Raw genomic sequence first — 19,241 nt, 5'->3', positions numbered from 1 at the left:
AGGGCCCGCCCCTGCCCAGCAGGACACTGAGTCACCTGGCAGAGGGCACGGGCGCCCAGGCAGGCAGGAGCAGGAGGCTTCCCAGGCCCTCCACAGCCACTGCCCAACGAGGACAGCCAGGGGAGACAGGCAGCCACACTCCTGTGCCCCCGGCCCGGGGAACAGGGGAGAGTGTGCTTGTGGGTGAGGGCCCTAAATAAATTACATGTGTATTTATTTTTAAATTGTGGGTTATATCATGCATGGTTAAGAGTGCATAAAATGTATTTAATTTAAAGAATTACTGTATAGTGACCACCACCCAGGACAGGAAAGGCGACCTTGTTAGTGCCCCTGAAAGCCACAGTGACACACATCCCTGCCCCTCCACCCAGAGGCAACACCACCCCAACCCGCTCTGCTTCCCTTGTGCTCTCAGCACCTTGAGACGCCACGGAGAAGCGAGCTGGTGCGGCCGTGTCTGAATCGGATGTGGATGGCTCACCACATTTCTTGCTTTACAGGTTCACATGCCCTCCAGGGATTTACGCGTTCCACCGCTGAGGGACAGCTGACTTCCCCAGATTTGGGCTGTTCGAAACGACCCTGAGGTGCAGGTTTTCACCGCGTGTCCTGGGGACCCTGCGAGGGTGTCTGGGGTGTAACTGCTGGGTCACAGCAGACACACGTTTTCAACTTTACTGGATACCGTCTCTCTTCTTCCAGAGGAGTTTCTCCCATCGACACCCGCACCAGCAATGCGAGCTCTTGTTGCTTCCCCTCCTCCCCGACACATGGTATTTTCAGGCTTATTAAATTATTAATCTTAATGTTTCGTTGGATGAATGAATCAATGACTAGAAATTCGGCCACACCTGCCTCATTGCTGCCACTGCCCATGCCCGTCCTCTGCTTTCAAGAGTCTAGAAGCTTCAGAGTCCTCCTCCAGGGCCTCCTCCAGATCTGCCTGGTGACTGTCCCACACCAAGAGTGAGGGGACTGGCACGGTGCTCTCCGCAATGGATGGGAAACTGAGGCCCAGAGCAGGGATTGCGGGCCGGGTCCTCGCCTCCCCAACAGAGGTAGTGACCAGGGGCCTTAGACTCCCTTCCTGGGGTCCCACTGATGGAAGACCCTCCTCAGCCCCACCTGGACATCCCATCTCCCTCCCTCTCTGGGGCCCTCAACCTTACACAGCACGAGCGACAGCCCCCAGGAAGGTGAAGACCAAGGAGTGTGTGACCCGGGGCGGAGCTGGGTGCTCCCCAGGGAGGCTATTTCAGGCAGACTGGGCCCCAGCACCAGGCTGAGCAGCCCTGGGCACAGGTGGCCAAACACGCAGAGCCTGAGCTGGGTTCATTCTCTGCGTGGAAGCTCTCGTTCCCGTTGCTCTCACCCCTGGCTCGGCTCCCAGCACCATCCATCTAGCCCATCTGTGCCCTCCTCTCACCGGGGCACCAGCACCCCAGCTGCTGAGACCCGATCGGGGTGATGGGTGGGGCAGTGCGCTCCTCAAAGGACCCTTTCGGGTCCTCCCCAGAGCTATTCCTGGCAGAGGCGCCTCCCCACCCCCCAGTTCCGCCCCCCCCCCCATCTGACCCCACAGCTGGGAATCGTTTGGCTGGGGGTGGGGCGGCCCCTGACTATATAAGCCTGGACCCACGTCTCCCAGGCACCCTGGAGGCCCCGACCCTCCACTGCTGACCCCTGCACACAGTGGCTTGACCCCCGAGCCAGTCTAGCAATGACAGAAAGAGCCACCTCGGAGGTCCCCACAGGTGGGCCGGAGGAGACCACTTCTGAGTCTGCCAAGCTGCCCACCACAGAGCCCTCGGGAGAGGCAGCAGCATCGGAGTCGGCCGGGGAAGAGCAGACTCCCATGCCACAGGAGCCTGCCCCTCAGGCCCCCGCAGCCACCAAACCCGCACCTGCAAGTGAAGGTGATGAGAGGTGGGGCAGGTGGAGGAGGGAGGCGGGCGTGGCCGGCAGGGGTGGGAGGGGAGGTCTCACCTGCCCGCTTCTCCCTCAGATCTCCCCAGTGCCCCGCTGCTGCTGGCCGTGGAGGATGTGAGTGACAGCGCAGTGACTGTGAGCTGGGAGCCCCCCGAGCGGCTGGGGCGGCTGGGGCTACAGGGCTACGTGCTGGAGCTCTGCCGAGAGGGAGGTGAGCCAGGGCCTCAGCCCTGCACGCACCTGGGGGAGGTGGGCTTGGGGGCAGCAGGGACCAGCCCCCAGACCCTGCAGTGGGTCGGTCTGGGGAGACACAGAAGCGGGGAGTGCAAGCAGTCCCCTCAACCTGCTCGCCCACTGCTTCTGGCTCCACCAGTCACCTCTGAAGGCAGGGGCATGCCCAGGTGCCCTCAGGAGGCCCTTGTGCTCCACTGCAGGAAGGCTCTGAGCAACAGAGAGAGAGGGGAGGGTATGCCAGGGCACGGCTCCCCTGAGAAGTGAAGGGGATGCCAAGTCTCAGGGACACTGTGTGGGGAGGGCAAGCCGGGGGTGGAGATCAGAGAAGCTGGGGGGCAGTTAGAGTGAGGACAGTGAGGAGAAACAGGGGACAGGGGCTCTGGCCCAGTTCCTGTAGCCACTGTCCTACTGTCTACCTCCATGGCAGCCAAGTTCAGCCTAGCCTTTGCTTCTGCCACTACCCTTGCTGTGTGACTTGGCTCTGGGCTTCAGCAAGCCCTCTCTGGCCACCTCTCAAGGGCTCTAATGTTGGGTGTCTTTAATGCCATCTGAAAATGAGAAGTCAAGGAAGAGGAGCAAGGGGAGGAGATAAGGCCCGGAGAGGGAGGTCAGCTTCCCCAGATCACCAGCGAGAAGGGAGGCCCACAGAGAAGTGTGCCCACAGCCACAGAGCCAGGGCCTTGCATTCCCTCCATTTCCCCCAGCCTCGGAGTGGGTGCCCGTGAATGCCCGGCCCATGATGGTGACCCAGCAGACCCTGCGGAACCTGGCCCTGGGAGACAAGTTCTTCCTGCGCGTGGCTGCCGTGAGCTCTGCAGGCGCCGGCCCGCCGGCCGTACTGGACCAACCTGTCCACATCCAAAAGAGCATTGGTAAAGCCCACACTTTCTTCTCCTGCTCCCCAGCCCTCCCCACGCACCTTATCTGATGGGTGGAGAAACTGAGGTCAACGGGCAGAGGGAGCAGGGAGTCACTTCCCCCATCCCACCCTCATAGGCACAAGCCACGTGCTGTCACCATTTTGCCTTAAGAAAGGCTCCTCAGCAGCAAGGGTCCTCTGGAGGTCAAAGAGGCCTTTCCCTGAGTGGCCCAGCCCCAAGCAGTGAGGGAAGGGCTTCCTGACCCCCAGGAATGACAGAGCAAGCCCCCCAGGCCACCTGCCTCAGGGTCCCAGTGCTAAGAGTCATTCCGTTCTCCTTTCCACCTGAGCTTGGTCCCTCCAGCCACCACGGAAGTTCAGTCTCTGCTTACCGCACATGGCCTGGGCTCCAGACTCTCCCCACAGTTTGGAGCAGAGAAGTCTGTGTTTGCCTCCACACGTCCCTAGTAGGGGAAGTTGAGGCCTGCAAAAGGCCGTGAAGATTTCTCCATCCCCAGAAGGCAGCGCCGTGCTGGGGACCTGGGCCAGCTGCTGTCCCCTTGCTAGGATTTCTATTTGTGGGGTGCATTAGCCTTAAGCCAAACCTTGTTCCCCTCCCAGGGGCGATCAAGTTTCAGGCTGTTAATGGCAGTGACTCATTTGGTCTGATCCGAGGTCTCTGGGGACAACTCAGGGCCCCAGGGTGAAGAAAGACACAGGCCAACAGGTGGCCTGAGGTATTCTCCACCTTCCTTCTTGTCCCCCCTACACCATCCCCCAGAGGGGGACCCCACATTTCTGGACAAGGCCTCCAGAAAGAAGGGATTCCTTGGCCACAGCAGGGGTCAAGTTTGGGTTCGAGGAAATGTGTCTCAACTCCAAGGTCTGGAAGATGTGGGAACCCTGGGGCTAAGGAGCTTAGAACCACAGACCAGCATGGCCGGTCCACCCGAGCCAGGCAGGTCCCAAGGGGCCCAGGGACTCCCTCCAGGTCCTGAGCCTATTGTGAGCAGTCTCAGAACCTGACTCCCACATGGGACCATTCACATCCCACCAGGGGGCAGAGAGTCTTCCCTGGTGGTTTCCAGAACCGGAGGATGCTCTTGCCCCTGGAGTCTGGGTGAGATACGGCCCCACCTGGCAGCACAGTATGACACGTGGACTCTGGCCTGGAGGGGCAGGAAACCTCCTTGGGGGGAGGGTCCTGGACCTTTCCCAGCAGCCCCGGGGAACTCAGACTCCAAGGCTCCAGGGGCCAGCCCTCTACTCCGAGGCCCGACATTGAAGGAGCCAGGTGAACTCTGCACCCACCACTCCATGAAATGCCTCTGGTGGGAGAAAAGGGGATTTCCTGGAGAGAAGAGGAGGGAGAGGCCGTGAACAGACCGGCACCAGCCAGGCTCTCCTCACGGGCAGGGCAGGGTGGGGTCCCGTCCAGGTCCTGACTGTTCAGCTGTCCCTCCGTGGCCACCTGGAGCTGCCAAGCATTCCTGGCCCCCTGCAGCTGCGCCTGGAGCATTCAGCGCCTGATGCTCCCAGGGCCAAGTGCCTGCACAGCTAATCCTTGGAGACACAGTGTTCCTTCTTGCTGCCTCCTCCCCTTCGCCCTGCGTGCCACTGACCAACTGCTGCCACCTGTTTGCCACAGAGGAACCTCAGCCACCCCCACTCCACCCGCCCTGGGGCCGTGGCAGGGGCTGCTGCGGGCTTCCCTGGAAGGCCGGCGGCTCCAGCGCTGCCCCCGTGTGGGGGCTGGTCAGGAAGGCGCTCCCTACCGCAGCACTGGCTGAAGTGAGATATCAGGGAGGGCGTCTCAGCTGCGAGACTGAATGGTAGTGGGGGGCGACAGAGAAAAAAGGGGGTATGTCACTCTGGCCTCACTTCAGAAGGGAAAGATCCTGGTCCTCCCATACGGCCTGGAGATAGAGCGATGGGCAAACGGGTCTCACAGGCGCTTCCCTGAAGGTCCTCGGCTGGTGCAGGCCAGGCGGCTGGATTAGGAGGAAGACGGCACGGCCCCTCCTGAGAATGCAGGTGGACAGTTGCAGCACCCATCCCCGCCAGGGGGAGCCAGGGAGCCGGCGGGGGCCCATCTGGAGCCCAGGAATGCCCGGGCTGCAAATCCCAGCCTGGCAGGGTCGGGCGCCCAGGCCGTGCCCCGGATGCTTCCCCGTTCACACCGCAGAGGCCCTGCCCTCCTGGAACCTCCCAGCTCTCATTCCCCACAGGCCTTAGGGGATTTGGGCCCCTGTATCTCAGGAGCGAGATCCCACAAGGAGGCAGCCCGAGGACACTTCCAGGAGCCCTCCTGCCCAGCAGCGGCCTCCCCAGCTGTCCCCCACCCCTGCGCCTGCCACCGATGCCTCCAGTCAGCAACCCCACTGCTGTGCTAAGCCTAGACTCTCGCTTTGATGCAGAGGCCCCCAAGATCCGTGTCCCCCGCCACCTTCGTCAGACCTACATCCGCCAGGTGGGAGAGGCGGTCAACCTGCAAATCCCCTTCCAGGTGGGTGTGCCTCGTGCCTGGCGTTAGAACCCACTTGTAACCAGGCTCCCGTCTGCAGTGTGTCAGAGGAGCCCAGGAAATGTCAGGACCCCCATGGGGGTCTGCCCAGACCCACCGAGATGGCCTCGCCCTCCCTCTGTCGTGCACACGACTTTATCGTGAGTCTCCAGCCTGTGGACAGGGCAGGTGGCCCCAGGGCTGGCTGGACACCTGGAGAAGGAGGCCCCAGGCAGCACCCGTGGCTCCAGCCTCTGCTGCCCCTCCTGGGAAGGGATGATGGGCCAGCTCCCCTGAGCACAGCTCCAGAGGCCCCTGGAGTTGAGTGGGTGTGGGGGCGCTAGCTCTCCTTACACCCACCCTGAGGGCTCCTCTCTCCCAGGGGAATCCCAAGCCTCAGGCCTCATGGACCCACAATGGCCATGCCCTGGACAGCCAGCGGGTGAGCATCCGCACTGGAGACCAGGACTCCATCCTCTTCATCCGCTCGGCCCAGCGCTCCGACTCAGGCTGCTATGAGCTCACAGTGCGCCTGGAAGGCCTGGAGGCCAAGGCAGCCATTGACATCCTGGTGATTGGTACGGGGCCAGGGGAGGTGGGGACCCTACCTCCTACCCCAGAGCTGACACTGATGGAGTCCGGCCAGGGGAGACTGATAGAAGTCAGTTCTTAGGTGTGGGGACTTTGTGGCAAGCCCAGCCCTCCCACTCTCCCCCCTCCCACTCTGGTCCTTCAGAAAAACCTGGACCCCCCAGAAGCATCAGGCTACTGGACGTCTGGGGCTGCAACGCTGCCCTTGAGTGGACACCACCCCAGGACACAGGCAACACAGACCTCCTGGGCTACACAGTGCAGAAAGCAGACAAAAAGACAGGGGTGAGGCCTGCTGGAGCAGGGCAGGGCAGGGGGGTGGGGGGTAGGTGAGGTGGCTGGGAAGGCCCAGCCCATCAAGAGTCCAGGGACCACATTCCAGTCTACCTCGTGCTGACCCGACTCCCTGTGTGGCTTTCGGCAAGATCAATTCCCCTGTGAGCCTCAGTTTCCTCCTGGAGACTGCGAGGGCGGCTCTCTGAGGCCCCTCCGGGTCTGGGCAGTGCTCCTGGAAATGCAGTGTGCATGTGAGTCATTGGGAATCATGCTAACGTGCAGATGGTGGTTCAGAGATCCATGGTGGCAGCTGACACCACCCTTCTAAGAAGCTCCAGGTGGTTCTGAGTTTGCAGGTCCTTGGGCCACACTGGGTGTTAGGCTCTAGAATTCTGTGAGGACCCAGAGAGGTTATCTGAGGTACCCAGGGGCCCCTCCTCCCAATGCAAAGACCCCGGGGCCCAAAGCTGATGGTTCCAGGGCTGAGGCCTGGAAGGAGCCCCTGTAGGAAGGGGTGGCAGGGAGCAGGGAGGCGAGGCTGACAGGCCGTGCCCGCAGCAATGGTTCACGGTGCTGGAGCGCTATCACCCAACCACCTGCACCGTCTCCGACCTCATCGTGGGCAACTCATACTCCTTCCGGGTCTTCTCGGAGAACCTGTGTGGACTCAGCGCCTCAGCCGCTGTCACCAAGGAGCTGGCCCATGTCCAGAAGGCAGGTGGGTCTGCCCGGGGCTCTCTCCCCATCCCCACCTTTGCCCTGACCCCGGCACCCGTCCCTGTGGGTTTCTTAAGGTGCCCACGCCACAGCTGCACACACACACACACACACACACACGTTCACAGGGAGTGACTGTGAAGAAACGGATGCGGTTGATTGATTCCAACAAACACGCCAGAGCAGACTATGTGAACGAGAAGCGCCCCTCGGGAGGCTGTGAACTCATTCCAAAGATGCTGTGTGGCTGCCAGCATCGCAGTGGTCACTGGCTCTCATGTGCAGAGTCACAGGGAGGCCGTGTGGAAGGGCGATGTGCGTGCATAGATTCTGGGGAGTTTGCTGTGAGCACACACCTCCCAACCCTAATACAACACCACAGAGATGGACCAGAGATAGGGATATTTACTGTCTCCACACAGCGCATGACCCTCTTGCGTCAGATGTGAAATTCCAAGCCCTTTCTCCCCGTCATCCTGTGCGCTCTGACGCCCTCCCCCACAGAGGCTGTGTGGGCTCCGGAAGGCACATTCTTTTTAACACTAGCCTGAACTGCACAGAATTAGGAAGAAATTTTTGTTTCAAAAAGGAAAGCCAGTCAGGTCTCCAAAGGCAAACAGAAATGAAACGTGGTGTCTCCACCCTCAGCCAAGACCATCTCATCCACCCGGTTTTCTGCCCACTCCACTCTCCGCTCCCCTCCCGGACCCCCCAGGTGTGGTCTTGACCACGCTCTGCCTCTCTGAGACACTCTGTCTGCAAGTTCCCTGGCTTCCCAAAGATCCCAGGATCCTGGGGTCCTGCCACGGAGCTCCAGAGTGGGGGCCAGATAAAGCGGATTGTCTCCCACCCTCCTGAGGCGAAGATCTCCCGATTCTCAACCGAGCGCCATGGCCATTGTGTGACCTTCCACCCCTTAAGTCACTCGCCCACAAGGGACTTATGTTCCCATCTGTCAAACGGGATGACAAACACATCCTTGCAGAAGAATGCTGTGCAGCTAAAAGAGACCCCCCAGTGTAAGCTAGGGTGATTCTTCGGAAAATGGATGAGGTCAGTCCTAAGAGGTCTCTTCCTGTCACCTCAAATTCACCCTGTTTTCTCCCCTGAACCCAGACATCGCTGCCAAACCTAAAGGGTTTGTTGAGCGAGACTTCTCAGAAGCCCCATCATTCACCCAGCCCCTGGCTGACCACACCTCCACCCCCGGCTACAGCACCCAGCTCTTCTGCAGTGTCCGAGCATCGCCCAAGGTGAGGGGCAGGCTGCTGTGCCGGGCGGGCGGGCGGTGGGTGGAGGAATCTTCCGGGCTTCTCCCCCGAGCCTGAGGATGGCCTTCGAGAGCCCGGTCCCAGCCCTCCTCTGGACACCCTACACTCCCGCAGCCCAAGATTATCTGGATGAAAAACAAGATGGACATCCAGGGCGATCCCAAATACCGTGCCCTCTCCGAGCAAGGCGTCTGCACCCTGGAGATCCGGAAACCCAGCCCCTTTGACTCCGGGGTCTACACCTGCAAGGCCGTCAATGTGCTGGGCGAGGCGTCTGTGGACTGCCGGCTGGAGGTCAAGGGTGAGCGTTTGAGGAGGGCCGCTCCTTAGGGACTGTCCCACGGATGGGCGAACAGGAGAGCCACCTCTCCTCCTGCTGGACCAGATGAGGCTGAGCAGAGAAAACCAAGTCAAGATGGAGCTCAGGCGGTCAGAGGGACTTTCCAAGCAAGAGGAAGGCCCAGTGTGGGTGAGGGCGTGGGTCCTGGAGCCTCTTTGTCCCCGCCCCAGCCCTAACCTTTGGTACCTCTTCTAGCCTCAGCCACACACTGAAGAGCGACTGGAGGAGGCTGCGATGAGGAGAAAGGTGAGCGGCTGGACCCATAGCCCCTGCTGCTCCGGCTCAGGGGAGGGGGAGGCCCAGGAGCAGGGGCCAGGGGAGAGGGACCGGGGGAGTCAGCTCTGGGGACGAATCTGCTGTCACAGCCAACCACACAGTCCTGGAGGTGTTCCAGGCACAGGCCACACTGCAGGGCCCGGAAGCGGGGACTCGGTGGATGGGCAGAGGACGGGGGTCTGGTCCTGGCTCTGACTGACCGCAGGCTGGGGCGTTCCCGTGGGGCCTGCTCCCTCCTCCTCCTGGACCCTGTGCCTGCCTTCCCTCCCCGGTGATTCGAGGGTCCGGACAAGTGAGGAAGTATCCAGAGCACAGACCTGGCGTGGGCCCTCGGCGGCGCGGCCTGGGGAGGGAAGAGGGCTGCTCCCCCCACCTCCACAGCGGGGCACATGCAGCCCGGCTCTGCCCAGCCCCAGGGGCTCAGGAAGGTTGTTCTCTGCCAGGTGCTGCAGGCCTGGGGACCGGGCCACCAGGCCCAGAACCCAGCTCCACGGAGGCCCCATTTCCACAGTGACACCTGATTGCTCTGCTCCCAGACCCACCCGCCATCCCCCGTCCCCCCCGAGGCTGGAGCCCAGCACCCAGGAGTGGGCCTGGCAGGCCCCAGGCCGGGCTTCCTGGGCACAGGGGGGCCTGGCAAGTGCTGGGACTGGAGCGCCCTGCACACAGTGCCCACTGGGCAGGAGGCACTCAAATAAAGTTGTGTGTGTCCTGTGTGGGTGCCTCTGTGACAGTGAGTGCCATCATGATGGGGGAGGCACCGTGTCACCATGAGCGGGTGTTGAATGTGTCACCAGGAGGGGCCTCCACACACAACACCATGAAGAAGGGCCAGTGGGAGGGGGACCCAGCTGTCCCAGGGCTTTTCCAGATGTGAGATTTTTCAGGATTCTACCTTCACATTCAGGGTTTGCTACCCCAGGATCAGAACAGGGGAACAGACACACCGCCCCCGCCCCCCAGGACCCTCCTTGCTCCAAACACCTCCCTCCCTCCTCACTTCTCCCCACCCCCACATCAGTGCTTCTCTGCTGAGCTGGTCCCTCACGGGGTGGGCAGCCAGCAGCGTGCTTTCCATGAGGGTTCAGTCTTTTATTAGTTGGGTGGCCCTTCCTGGGAGCCAGGGGACCCCCACCTTGGAGAGAGGGAAGGGCCTGCAATAAGGCTGGAGTCGCTTCGCACTCAGAACCACGCCCCCCACCTCTCCCCACCGGGCTTGCGGTTTGTAGGATGGACCCTTCCCCAGATGTCCTAGAAGCCTAGACTCTGCAACAGAGCCCCAAAGCCACTGGAAACTGTGCTGAAGGCCAAGGGTCCCGAGGGCATTTAAACACCAGCTAGACGTCCCCGCCCACACTTCCAGAGGGTGGTCTCCTCTGGCCCCTTCCAGCATGGCACACCTCATCCCAGGAGTCGGCCCCCAGGACCTGGAGGACACATTCCCCTGTCTCCCAGGAAGGCAAAATGCTCCCAAGAGTAGGCACGTCTGGGGCTCTCCTCTCATCTGGCCCAGAAGCAGCAGGGATGGGTGGCACCTGGGAGAGCCTGGGCCCATCATCACTGGTGGAGCCAGTGGCCCAGATGACAGGTAGTTACTCGCCAGGCTCCTCCTTGGGACACTCAGAGCAAGAATGAGGGTTCAGTGCTGTCTCCCGGAGGCTGTTCAAGGTCCACACCTACCACCCCATACTTGCTCCAGGGGGCTCGGAGCCCCCATCCAGGGTCCAAGGGCTGGCGGAGATTAAAGCTGATGCTGGACACGATTTCTGGACCCGCTCTTTCTGCCTCTCCCGGGCACAATCCTGGGCTCCCCAGGGAGAGGGGAGCAGGCACCTTGTCTGGGAGCACAGAGTCCTGGGAGGTGGAGACTGAGGCTCCTGATTCCTACCCCTCAGCGGCTCTGGCCACCTTCTCCTACAGAACAGGAGTGAAAGCAAGACCAGCACATGCAGCTTCTTCCTTCTCCCCATTTGGAGGGGACCCTCTCTCTTCCTTAAGCTTGGTCCCAGGGCTGCACCTAAGACACCACCTAAGACCAGCAGACGCCCCTACCTGCTGGGGAAGCCCGAGACGACCCCCATCCACAGGCCCCTGTGCAGCCTGAAGCGCTGGCTGCCATGGGATGGTGGGGGAAGGGGGCTCCCACCACTGTCCTCCTCCATGGGCTGCCCCCAAAACCTCCTCCAGGACCGAGAGGGGCAGGACACCCACACCCCACAGCCCAGCCGGGGAAGGCTCAGGGAGACAAGTGGGACAGCAGGCAGGTGAAGACCGGGCTGACGCCCGGATGTGCAGGTGGGAGAGAAGGCGGAGACTAGTCATCGGGCCTCTCTTCTGGGGGGTCCTCGTCGATGGGGGGTGCGGGCTGGCAGCGGAAATGGTCATTCCAGATCTTGAGGAAGGTGACCCGGAACTTCTGGATGCGGAAGGCGTAGACGATGGGGTTCATGGCCGAGTTGCCGTGCGTGAGGAAGATGGCAACATAGATGAGGATGCTGGGCTTGTGGCAGGACGGGCAGAAGAGGGTGACGCAGTTGAGGATGTGCAGCGGCAGCCAGCTGAGGGCGAAGAGGAAGAGGATGAGGGCCAGCGACTTGGCGATCTTCAGCTCCTTCCCGTAGTACTTCTGCGGGTCGCCAGAGGAGGCCGACACCTTCTTGCTGAGCTGCTTGCGGATCAGGTAGAAGACTTCCAGGTAGATGAGGACCATGAGCAGCAGTGGAGGCAGCACCCAGACGAAGAAGTTGAAGTAGACCATGTACTCCATGCTGATGACCACCTCAAACTCGCACTTGATCACGGGCTCGCCCATGCTGCCGTTGGCCACCCAGTCCCGCTCCACCTTCCCCAGGTTGTTCCAGCCAAACAGAGGCGTCAGGCCCACCACGAAGGAGAGGATCCAGCAGCTGGCGATGGCCACGGCAGCCCTCCGGGGAGTCACCACTGTCTTGTACCTGGGGGAGAGCAGGGTGGAGTGTGAGGACCCTCTGTGGCTCACGCAGCCCCTGGGGGTCTCTCAGAGGAGGCCCCCTCCAGCCAGGGCCCAGGGAACGGGGAGGTGTGTGTCTTTGGCTGGAGGGCTGAGTCTTCAGGACCCAAGATGTAGGCCAGAGCTCGCACCGCGCTGGCTCGTCTCTCCTGCAGGGGGTGGGAAACCTGGTTAATGATAAAAAATCACAGCAGAAAATAAAGGACTCCCTTTAGGATTTTAACAAAATTACCAAAGTAAAAATGCTCACACGCGCTGCCACATGCCCACCGGTCACCTCATCCTCACTTCGTGACGCCCTCATCAGACAGGAAAGCACAGACAGCAGGGGTGCCCATTTGACAGATGAGGAGACCAGGTTCAGCGCAGTCACGTGATCTGCCCAAAGCCACAGGGGAGGCGGCAGCACTGTCATGTGCTCCCTAACACACGTCTACACTGACCGACCCAGCCAGGTGATTAACAAGCACCCCTCCCCTTGGGCCAGCTGACACAACTGTCGAAACCTCCTTCTGGATCGGCCCCATCTCACCCTCCATCCCGCCCTCGCCTCCCCCTCCAGTCGCTGCACAGAGCTTACCTCCAGAGGGGTGATCTCAGGAACAGCTCTGCACCCCCAAACTAACTGGGAATTATCCTCAAGAAAGAAAACGGACGTTCACTCAGCGTTTTCTATGGGTGAGGTGCTTGTGTGCGTGCATGTGTGCACAGGTGCGTTCGTTCAACAAACGCTCGTGAGCACCTTCTGCGCCAGGCATTGCTCTCCGTGCTGGGAAGAAGATAAAGCACCCTCGCCTGACATAGCCCACGTTTGGGGTGAAGACACAGATACCACAAAAGGAAGAAAACAAATCAACAGACAGCAACAGGTTGTGATACGTCCTTCGAAGGAAATAAACAGGACGACGTCAAGGGACAGAGCTACCAACCTTCTTCATGTCATAATACACAGGAGATGAAAACATTTGGATGACACCAAAAATGACAGGGCTGCCCTTGGGCAGTGACTGCCCAAACCCACACAGAGGGCAGAGGGTCCAGTGTCCTGGGGGTTCCCCACTACCCCAGACCAATGCGGCCAGAGCCAGCACATCCTCTGCCCACACAGCGGCCTTGGAGTGAGTGCCCAGGGCTGGGGCCCGCCTGGCACAGGAGCTGGCTCAGCGCATCACCTTGCCCGGCTGTTAATTTCCAGTGTAGCCTCCAGGACGACGGATGGAGCACTCACCCCAGCCAGCAAATGTCTCCTGAGACCCGTGTGAAGGGGAAGCCTCCCTCGGACCCTTCTCTCCAGAACCTGCACTTTCTCCTTCCCGGTGGGGGACTGAAGGTTCTGTCACCCTGGATGCCTCTCCATCCCACAAAGCCCAGCAGTTTGGGGGTTGGGACGCCCGCCCCATCCTGAAAGCCAGAACTAGGAGGGAGCTGTGCACCCTCGTTTCCAATCTCCTTATCGTCCTGGTGAGGAAACTGAAAACCCAAATGACTCCCAATCCCCTGGTGTGGTGCCCCGCCTCCTCTTCTGTGGTCACAGGGTCCTCGTGTCCCCAGAGCACAGGGGGCCTGCAAGGCTGCCTGGTTTGCTCATGCTCCCTCAGTTTCCTTAGACCCAGTCCTCACCCTCTGGCTGTGACTGAAGCCCGCCGCCTCCTCGTGGACCCCCCGCGGGAGAGCCAGGCTGGCGTACACCCTGCAAGTCAGAGACCCGAATCTTGGCCCCGGCCCCTGACCTACAGGATCGATTCTTCCTCTGTAAAGTGAGACGGTGGGACCCATGTCAGAGGGTGAGGACCAGATGAGACAACACGGACGTGCTCTGTAAACACCGCACCAACAACACTGAGCCTGTGCTCCTGCCCCTCGAAGCCCTAGGAGCACTCACACCCGAGAACCTCCCATGTCTCCAGGTGCTCAGCAAACAGCCGGAGGGCTCTGCAAATACCCAGCTCAGGGTTAGTGCCTGATGGTCTCCAAGTGTCCCCACGTCCTGTGGTTGGAGAAGCCATGAGTCCATGGGGCAAGACCACAAGAGCACAGATTGTTCTGTTGGGAGAGAAGGAGGCTGAGGGACACGCCATCATGAGGCGGAGGGTAGGCAGGTCCAGGCAGGACCAAGTGGGGCTGCTGCGACAGATGGGAGGGGAGGCCGGGTCCCGCCATGCCCGTCTGCTCTATAGTGCACCAGCCTGTCCGTGTTCACATCTCAGGGGGTCCCCATCACCACTCTGTGAGCAGAGCCCAGCACATGATGGAATCCGCATTTCACAGGCTGTGAACTCAAGGCCCAGAGATGGGCGATAACACGCGCAGGTCTCCTGACTCCAAGACCAGCTCTCCTCCAGGGCACCGGCTCACCCTGTGCATTCAGACGCGGATGACCAGGAGATGGAGAGCGTCCCTGTCCTGGGAGCTCCACCACGGAAAAGTCGGGACCCATTCAAAGAGGGTGCCACGCAGAGACCGGGGTGGATGAGGTGAACTCTGGTGCTGCCATCCAGCCTGAGGACAGGGGGTCTAGCCCAGGACGCCCTCTGGGCAGTGATGACCCACTGAGAGCAGGTGGATTCTGACCTCGTCCCAGGTGGGAGAGAGGGAGGAAGAAACTTCTAGCCAGAGAGATGCCCCGCCCTCCCCCCTCCCACTTCCGAAGGCCTGGAGCCGGGGATTAAAGCTTTCCGGGGGCTCCTCCAGGGCCAGGTCCCAGCAGACCCTGCCGCGGAAAGTATCAGTTCCCATCTGTTTTTCTTGCTATTTTCTCCACGGTGGGAAAGGGCTGGACCCAGGACCTTGGCAGAGGTGGGGCACGTTCTCACAGGAAGGGCCTCCCAGGCCAGAGAAACTCACCTCTCTCAACACATGGGAAAGGAGCAGAGGCTGCAAGTCCCAGGGCACACGGGGTGGGGTGGGCTGAACATGCCTCCAACGCTGGGGGACACGCCTCCCAAGTCGGGGTCCAAGGCCTCCCCTCCCCAGGGCTGTGCTGGGAACTAGCCAGAGAGATGGCTGCCCTGGGGAGTGCGGGGTCCCGGACCGATGCGGGGGGGGTGGTGGCGGTAGCCACAGAATGGAGGCACAGAGTCACCACGCAGGCAGGGCAGGCAGCTCCGTAAAGATGTCATTGAAGAAGCCAAGGAGAGCCCACCAACTCCAGCATCTCCCTCGCGACGCATAAAATCCCACCTTTGCGAGAAGCTCCTCTGGGTTAAGAACTGCCCTTTCTGCGTGTTATGTCTAAAAACCCAGGGGACACCAGCTCCACAGTATGAATCAGTCCACGGTCAGCATCCAACTGATGGTGCTGACAGGGAGGCACAGGGCCCCTGGAGCAGAGGGGTGGCAGAGAGACCGCCAGAGAAAGGACGGCTTGAGGAAAAGGTAGAGGAGAGCCAGCCTGGCTGAATGGAGAAGCATTTCACATCACAGCGGCCGCCAGAGGATCTGGTTCCGAGGTGGAGACTGGCAGGAGGCCTACAAACCCTGCACCCCGACCCTGACCAGGCGGAGGAGGCCCCAGCCCTACACCCGCCTGCCCCAGCAGGGCTGCCATGGGAGAGCAGGGAGCCAACACGAGTGAAGCTGGCCGTGTGCGGGCACTGACTCCGCGCAGCCCTATGGGTTAAGTATTATTTCCTCATTTGCTAATTGCAGCAACGAGACTCAGAGAGGTTACGAAATACATCCAAGGTCACTCGGCCGGGAAGAGGCAGAGACAGAATTTCTAGACTGAGACCCGCCCAAGTCCAAAGTCCACGCCGGACCCGCCTGGGAGCCTCTGTCCTCCCTCCACGCCTGACCTCCTCGTCGCCCTCAGTCTGGCCTGGCCACTGGCTGCCAGGAAGTTTAATGGTTGGTGCCGGGGTGACCGGGCAGGCGAGGCTCTCTCCCTCCATTCCTTACGCAGGTGTTCACTGCACGCCAGTCGGTGCCAGGCACCGAGAGGCAGGTTCAGGAACATCCGAGAGAACAAGCTGTCAGGAAAGTACAGTGCTGGAGGCAGGGGAGGGACGTGGACCACTCACCCGTCCACGGGTCGCCCAGAGAGTGAAGGCCGGCCCAGAGGACAGCAGCACACACGGGGAGCAAGTGTCGGGCGGGGTGCTGCCGAGGGCCAGACAGTGGGCAGACGGCTTTCCGGGGGGAGACGCTGAGCTGAGAGCTACAGGAGCACCAAGAGCCAGCCCGCGAAACCCAAAGGTCGCGGCAGAGGCATCCAGGCAGAAGGTGCCTCGGTGATGGCTCTGAGGCCGGAGTGGACTCAAGGGACAGAGTGGCTAGTGAGGGAGCCTGGGAGAGGGCAGGGGGCTGGGCAGAGACGCGGAGGGCCACAGGAGGGTCTGGGTTGATTCCACGTGCAGGGGAAGCCATGTAAGCAAAAGAGTCACACAATCCACTTTCTGTTTGGAAAGCAAGAACCAACTGCAGGGAGGCTGCTGCGGCCGTCCAGGCAGGGTGAGGAGGCCATAGCGGGGCAGGAGACGTGTGCGGCTCTGGGAACAGCCAGCAGGATCTGCCCTGAGTCTGGGTGTCCAGGTGAGAGAAAGAGTCCTCAGGATGAGGCTCAGGTGTGGATCCTGACTGCTGAGCGGAGGGCGGTCACTCCCCTCTCTCCCGAGGGGCCTCCCCTGACTCCACCCCCCTCCACCGGCCCCTGAAGTCCATGCTGTGCTGCAGACACTCCTCTGAGTGCACATCTGAGCACCTCCCCTCAGGGCCTGGGCATATCTTGCCTGTCTCCCTGAGGGGTCTGGGAAGGCTCCTTCCCCCCCATTCAGCTCTCAGCCCAGGCATCACCTCCTCAGAGAGGAGTCCTGACCCCTTGCAGAACAGCCGCCACCACCCTCGACCTCCTGCCATGTTTAATTCTCTAATCAGAGCCTGTCCCTTCCCACTTCCTGCTCCCTGCGTGTATACACATGTGTCGTCTGTCTCTCCAGAAGACTGCAAGCTCCTCCAGGGCAGAGCCATCATTCTGCAGGTTCCCACTGCATCCTCAGTACCCAGAACCATGCGCAACAGCTACTTGTTGAAGGAATACATGTAAAAATGGATAAATGAACCCATGTATCCATTTATTCAATCATCCATGATTTATTCAATGACAACAATGATTCATCCAATCATTTATGATTGATTGAGGACCTACCGTGTGAGTACATCTCAGGCACCAGAGATAAGGACTAAGCAGAAGATGCTCAGTTAAAGAAGATCAGATTAAAAAGCTAGCCCTGGAAGCAATTTAGTGCCCCGGACGGGAGAAAACATCACCTGGTTCATTCCTGCCTCGCCAGGGGCCATGGGGAACGCGCCACTGAATCAGACAACTGCCGGGCCCCTGCTTGGGTCCCGTGACACAGGCTGCTCTGACCAGGGCCCCTGATGAGAGGCGTGAGCAAGCTGTGCCAAGCCACCAGCTTGCCCAACACGTCCACACAGCCAGAGCCCCAGAATGTGAGTCCAGAGGCTCCCTGGGCAGAACCAGCCTCCCCAAGTCCTCAGCCTGCAGCCCAGAGACTGTCTCCATCTCCAGCTAAATCTCACAGCAGCCGTGTGCATGCCGAGCTCCCATCAGCCCCTTGCCTCATGGATGGGCCCCTTTCACAGTGAAAGCACGGCCAGGTGGAGACTCAGCTGTGCACAGAGGGGTGGCCTCGAGGAGGGCTCCTCCTGGACACCACTGGGACTGATTTCCAGGCTGACTCTGAGAACACGAATAATAAGCCTCCTCAGAACAGGAAATCTCAGAACGCCACCAGGTGACGACAGACCATGGGACCTAGGCAGGAGAGAAGCATTTGACAGAGAAATACAAGGGATGGGTGTGGAGACCCCAAAGAACTCTCTAGCGAACCAAGAGCTGACAGAGGAAGGCGCTCAGAGGAGATGCTCCGCCACCACACAAGACTGGAGCGTGCACATCCTGAAGCTGTCTGTCCTTGGCTTTCCCTGCTCGCCCTGCCGGCTCTGTGTCACCTGAAGGGTGAGCCCTGCAGGTGGATTTTCCAGGCTCCCGGGTCCGCCAGGCCCGTGGGAGGCACTGGAGTGCTGGGGGTTGGGGAGAGGCCAGGATGCTCCCACCCCTCTCTCCCCATCGCACACAGAATATCAGGCAGCAGTCAAAGCTCCTCCTTGGCTCCACTTCCCACAGACAGGCCCACAGTGGTTCCAGCTTCCACCAGCCCCTGCAGCCCCTGGGCTCCAGGACCACTTGTTCCCTTTGTCCTTCAGCCGGGGGGCAGCTCCCTCTCGTTGCTAATCTCTCTCCTGTCTGGCTCCTTGGACACTTCATCACCTGTGTGACCAATCCCTGGCATGAAAGGCCCTCGGCTGTAAACACCTCAGGGATGTCTGTGTTCCTGATTAGACCCAGACGGCTTGGGAGTGACCCTGGAGCAGGAAGAACTGAGTGTAGTTATCACAAAGAACTCCCCACAGAGGGACAAGAGGACGGACCAGATTCTCAACAGACACGTGTCAACTCAGGAGAGAAAGAGGCAATCCCCAGGGCAGGTTTGGTTCTGTTTGAAGGCAGGGGTGACAAAGTGTCCTGTGGACGGCTGAGACCAGGGCAGAGTCCTCAGGCCCAGCCACCCCTGTTTCCTGCCACATGCTCCTCTCCGAGGCCCTGGGCAGGAGGGCTAGGTCAGAGTCCAGAGGGGTCAGCATCTTTCTGCAACCCTGCCATTTGGAGCACTGGGACCGGATCCTCCACCCTCCCTCCCTCTCCCTTGGTGTCTGAGAAGGAGCATATTTCATAGCTCTGGTCCCCTCCTTCTGCCTCCCATCTTATCAAGGATCTCAGCTACTTGTAATTGGAAACTTGGATCTCAACACCAGGGCAGCAAGGCTTTCAGACTATTAAACTACTTCCTGCGGAGAAATTCCTCCTCCCAGAGGAGAACAGGAAACCAGATACCATCAAAGGCGCTGGGCAAACTCAGGGGCCAGATAGTTAAGAGTAACTTTGCCCAGAGGAGTCTGGACCAAGGGCCCCTGGGAGGGGCCAGGATGTCTGAGTCTTAATAATCCTGCCTTGAATCTTGCTCACTCCAGGCCCTGTGGCATCATCCACCATCTCTGAACATCAGTGTCACAAATCCCCAAAAGGGGGATCCATCTGGCACCCCCGGGCCTGCCCGCAGGGCTCCAGAGCGGACTGCAGACACTCTGAGCTCCTTGAAAGAAGAGAGCTGGACGAACTGATTGGGTTCTTAGTGTAATGGGCCTTGGAAACAGCTCCTGGCCACATGCTGAGG

At 60.5% G+C, this 19,241-nt stretch overlaps 2 protein-coding genes across 9 annotated transcripts in view; one reads left to right on the top strand and one right to left on the bottom strand.

Moving 5' to 3' along the window:
• On the top strand, positions 1–9,715 carry MYBPH (myosin binding protein H). 4 transcript variants are annotated; one of them, XM_046679718.1, is made up of 11 exons: positions 1–1,919; positions 2,009–2,143; positions 2,871–3,038; positions 5,254–5,495; positions 5,911–6,106; positions 6,265–6,404; positions 6,954–7,113; positions 8,229–8,365; positions 8,498–8,684; positions 8,919–8,969; positions 9,443–9,715. In XM_046679718.1, exons 1-10 carry the CDS (start codon positions 1,724–1,726, stop codon positions 8,933–8,935), a joined length of 1,578 nt encoding a protein of 525 aa, XP_046535674.1. In that variant the 5' UTR covers positions 1–1,723; the 3' UTR covers positions 8,936–8,969; positions 9,443–9,715. The 4 variants fall into 4 exon arrangements, with proteins under 4 accessions (XP_046535674.1, XP_046535673.1, XP_046535676.1 ...); XM_046679717.1 differs by having other exon boundaries at positions 2–1,919; positions 5,254–5,531; XM_046679720.1 differs by having other exon boundaries at positions 4–1,919; positions 5,443–5,495.
• Positions 9,716–9,851: 136 nt separating this feature from the next.
• The window catches only part of ADORA1 (adenosine A1 receptor), a 73,559-nt gene continuing 64,169 nt past the window's right edge, over positions 9,852–19,241 (bottom strand). For all 5 annotated transcript variants that reach the window (XM_046679721.1, XM_046679724.1, XM_046679725.1 and 2 more), the window contains one exon: positions 9,852–11,953. In XM_046679721.1, the coding sequence (XP_046535677.1) occupies positions 11,314–11,953 (640 nt within the window). In that variant the 3' untranslated portion in view covers positions 9,852–11,313. The remainder of the gene's footprint in view (positions 11,954–19,241) is intronic.

The sequence above is a fragment of the Equus quagga genome, chromosome 12 (assembly GCF_021613505.1).
Source record: "Equus quagga isolate Etosha38 chromosome 12, UCLA_HA_Equagga_1.0, whole genome shotgun sequence".
Lineage (NCBI taxonomy): Eukaryota > Metazoa > Chordata > Mammalia > Perissodactyla > Equidae > Equus > Equus quagga.
This window is presented reverse-complemented; position numbering and strand designations above follow the sequence as displayed.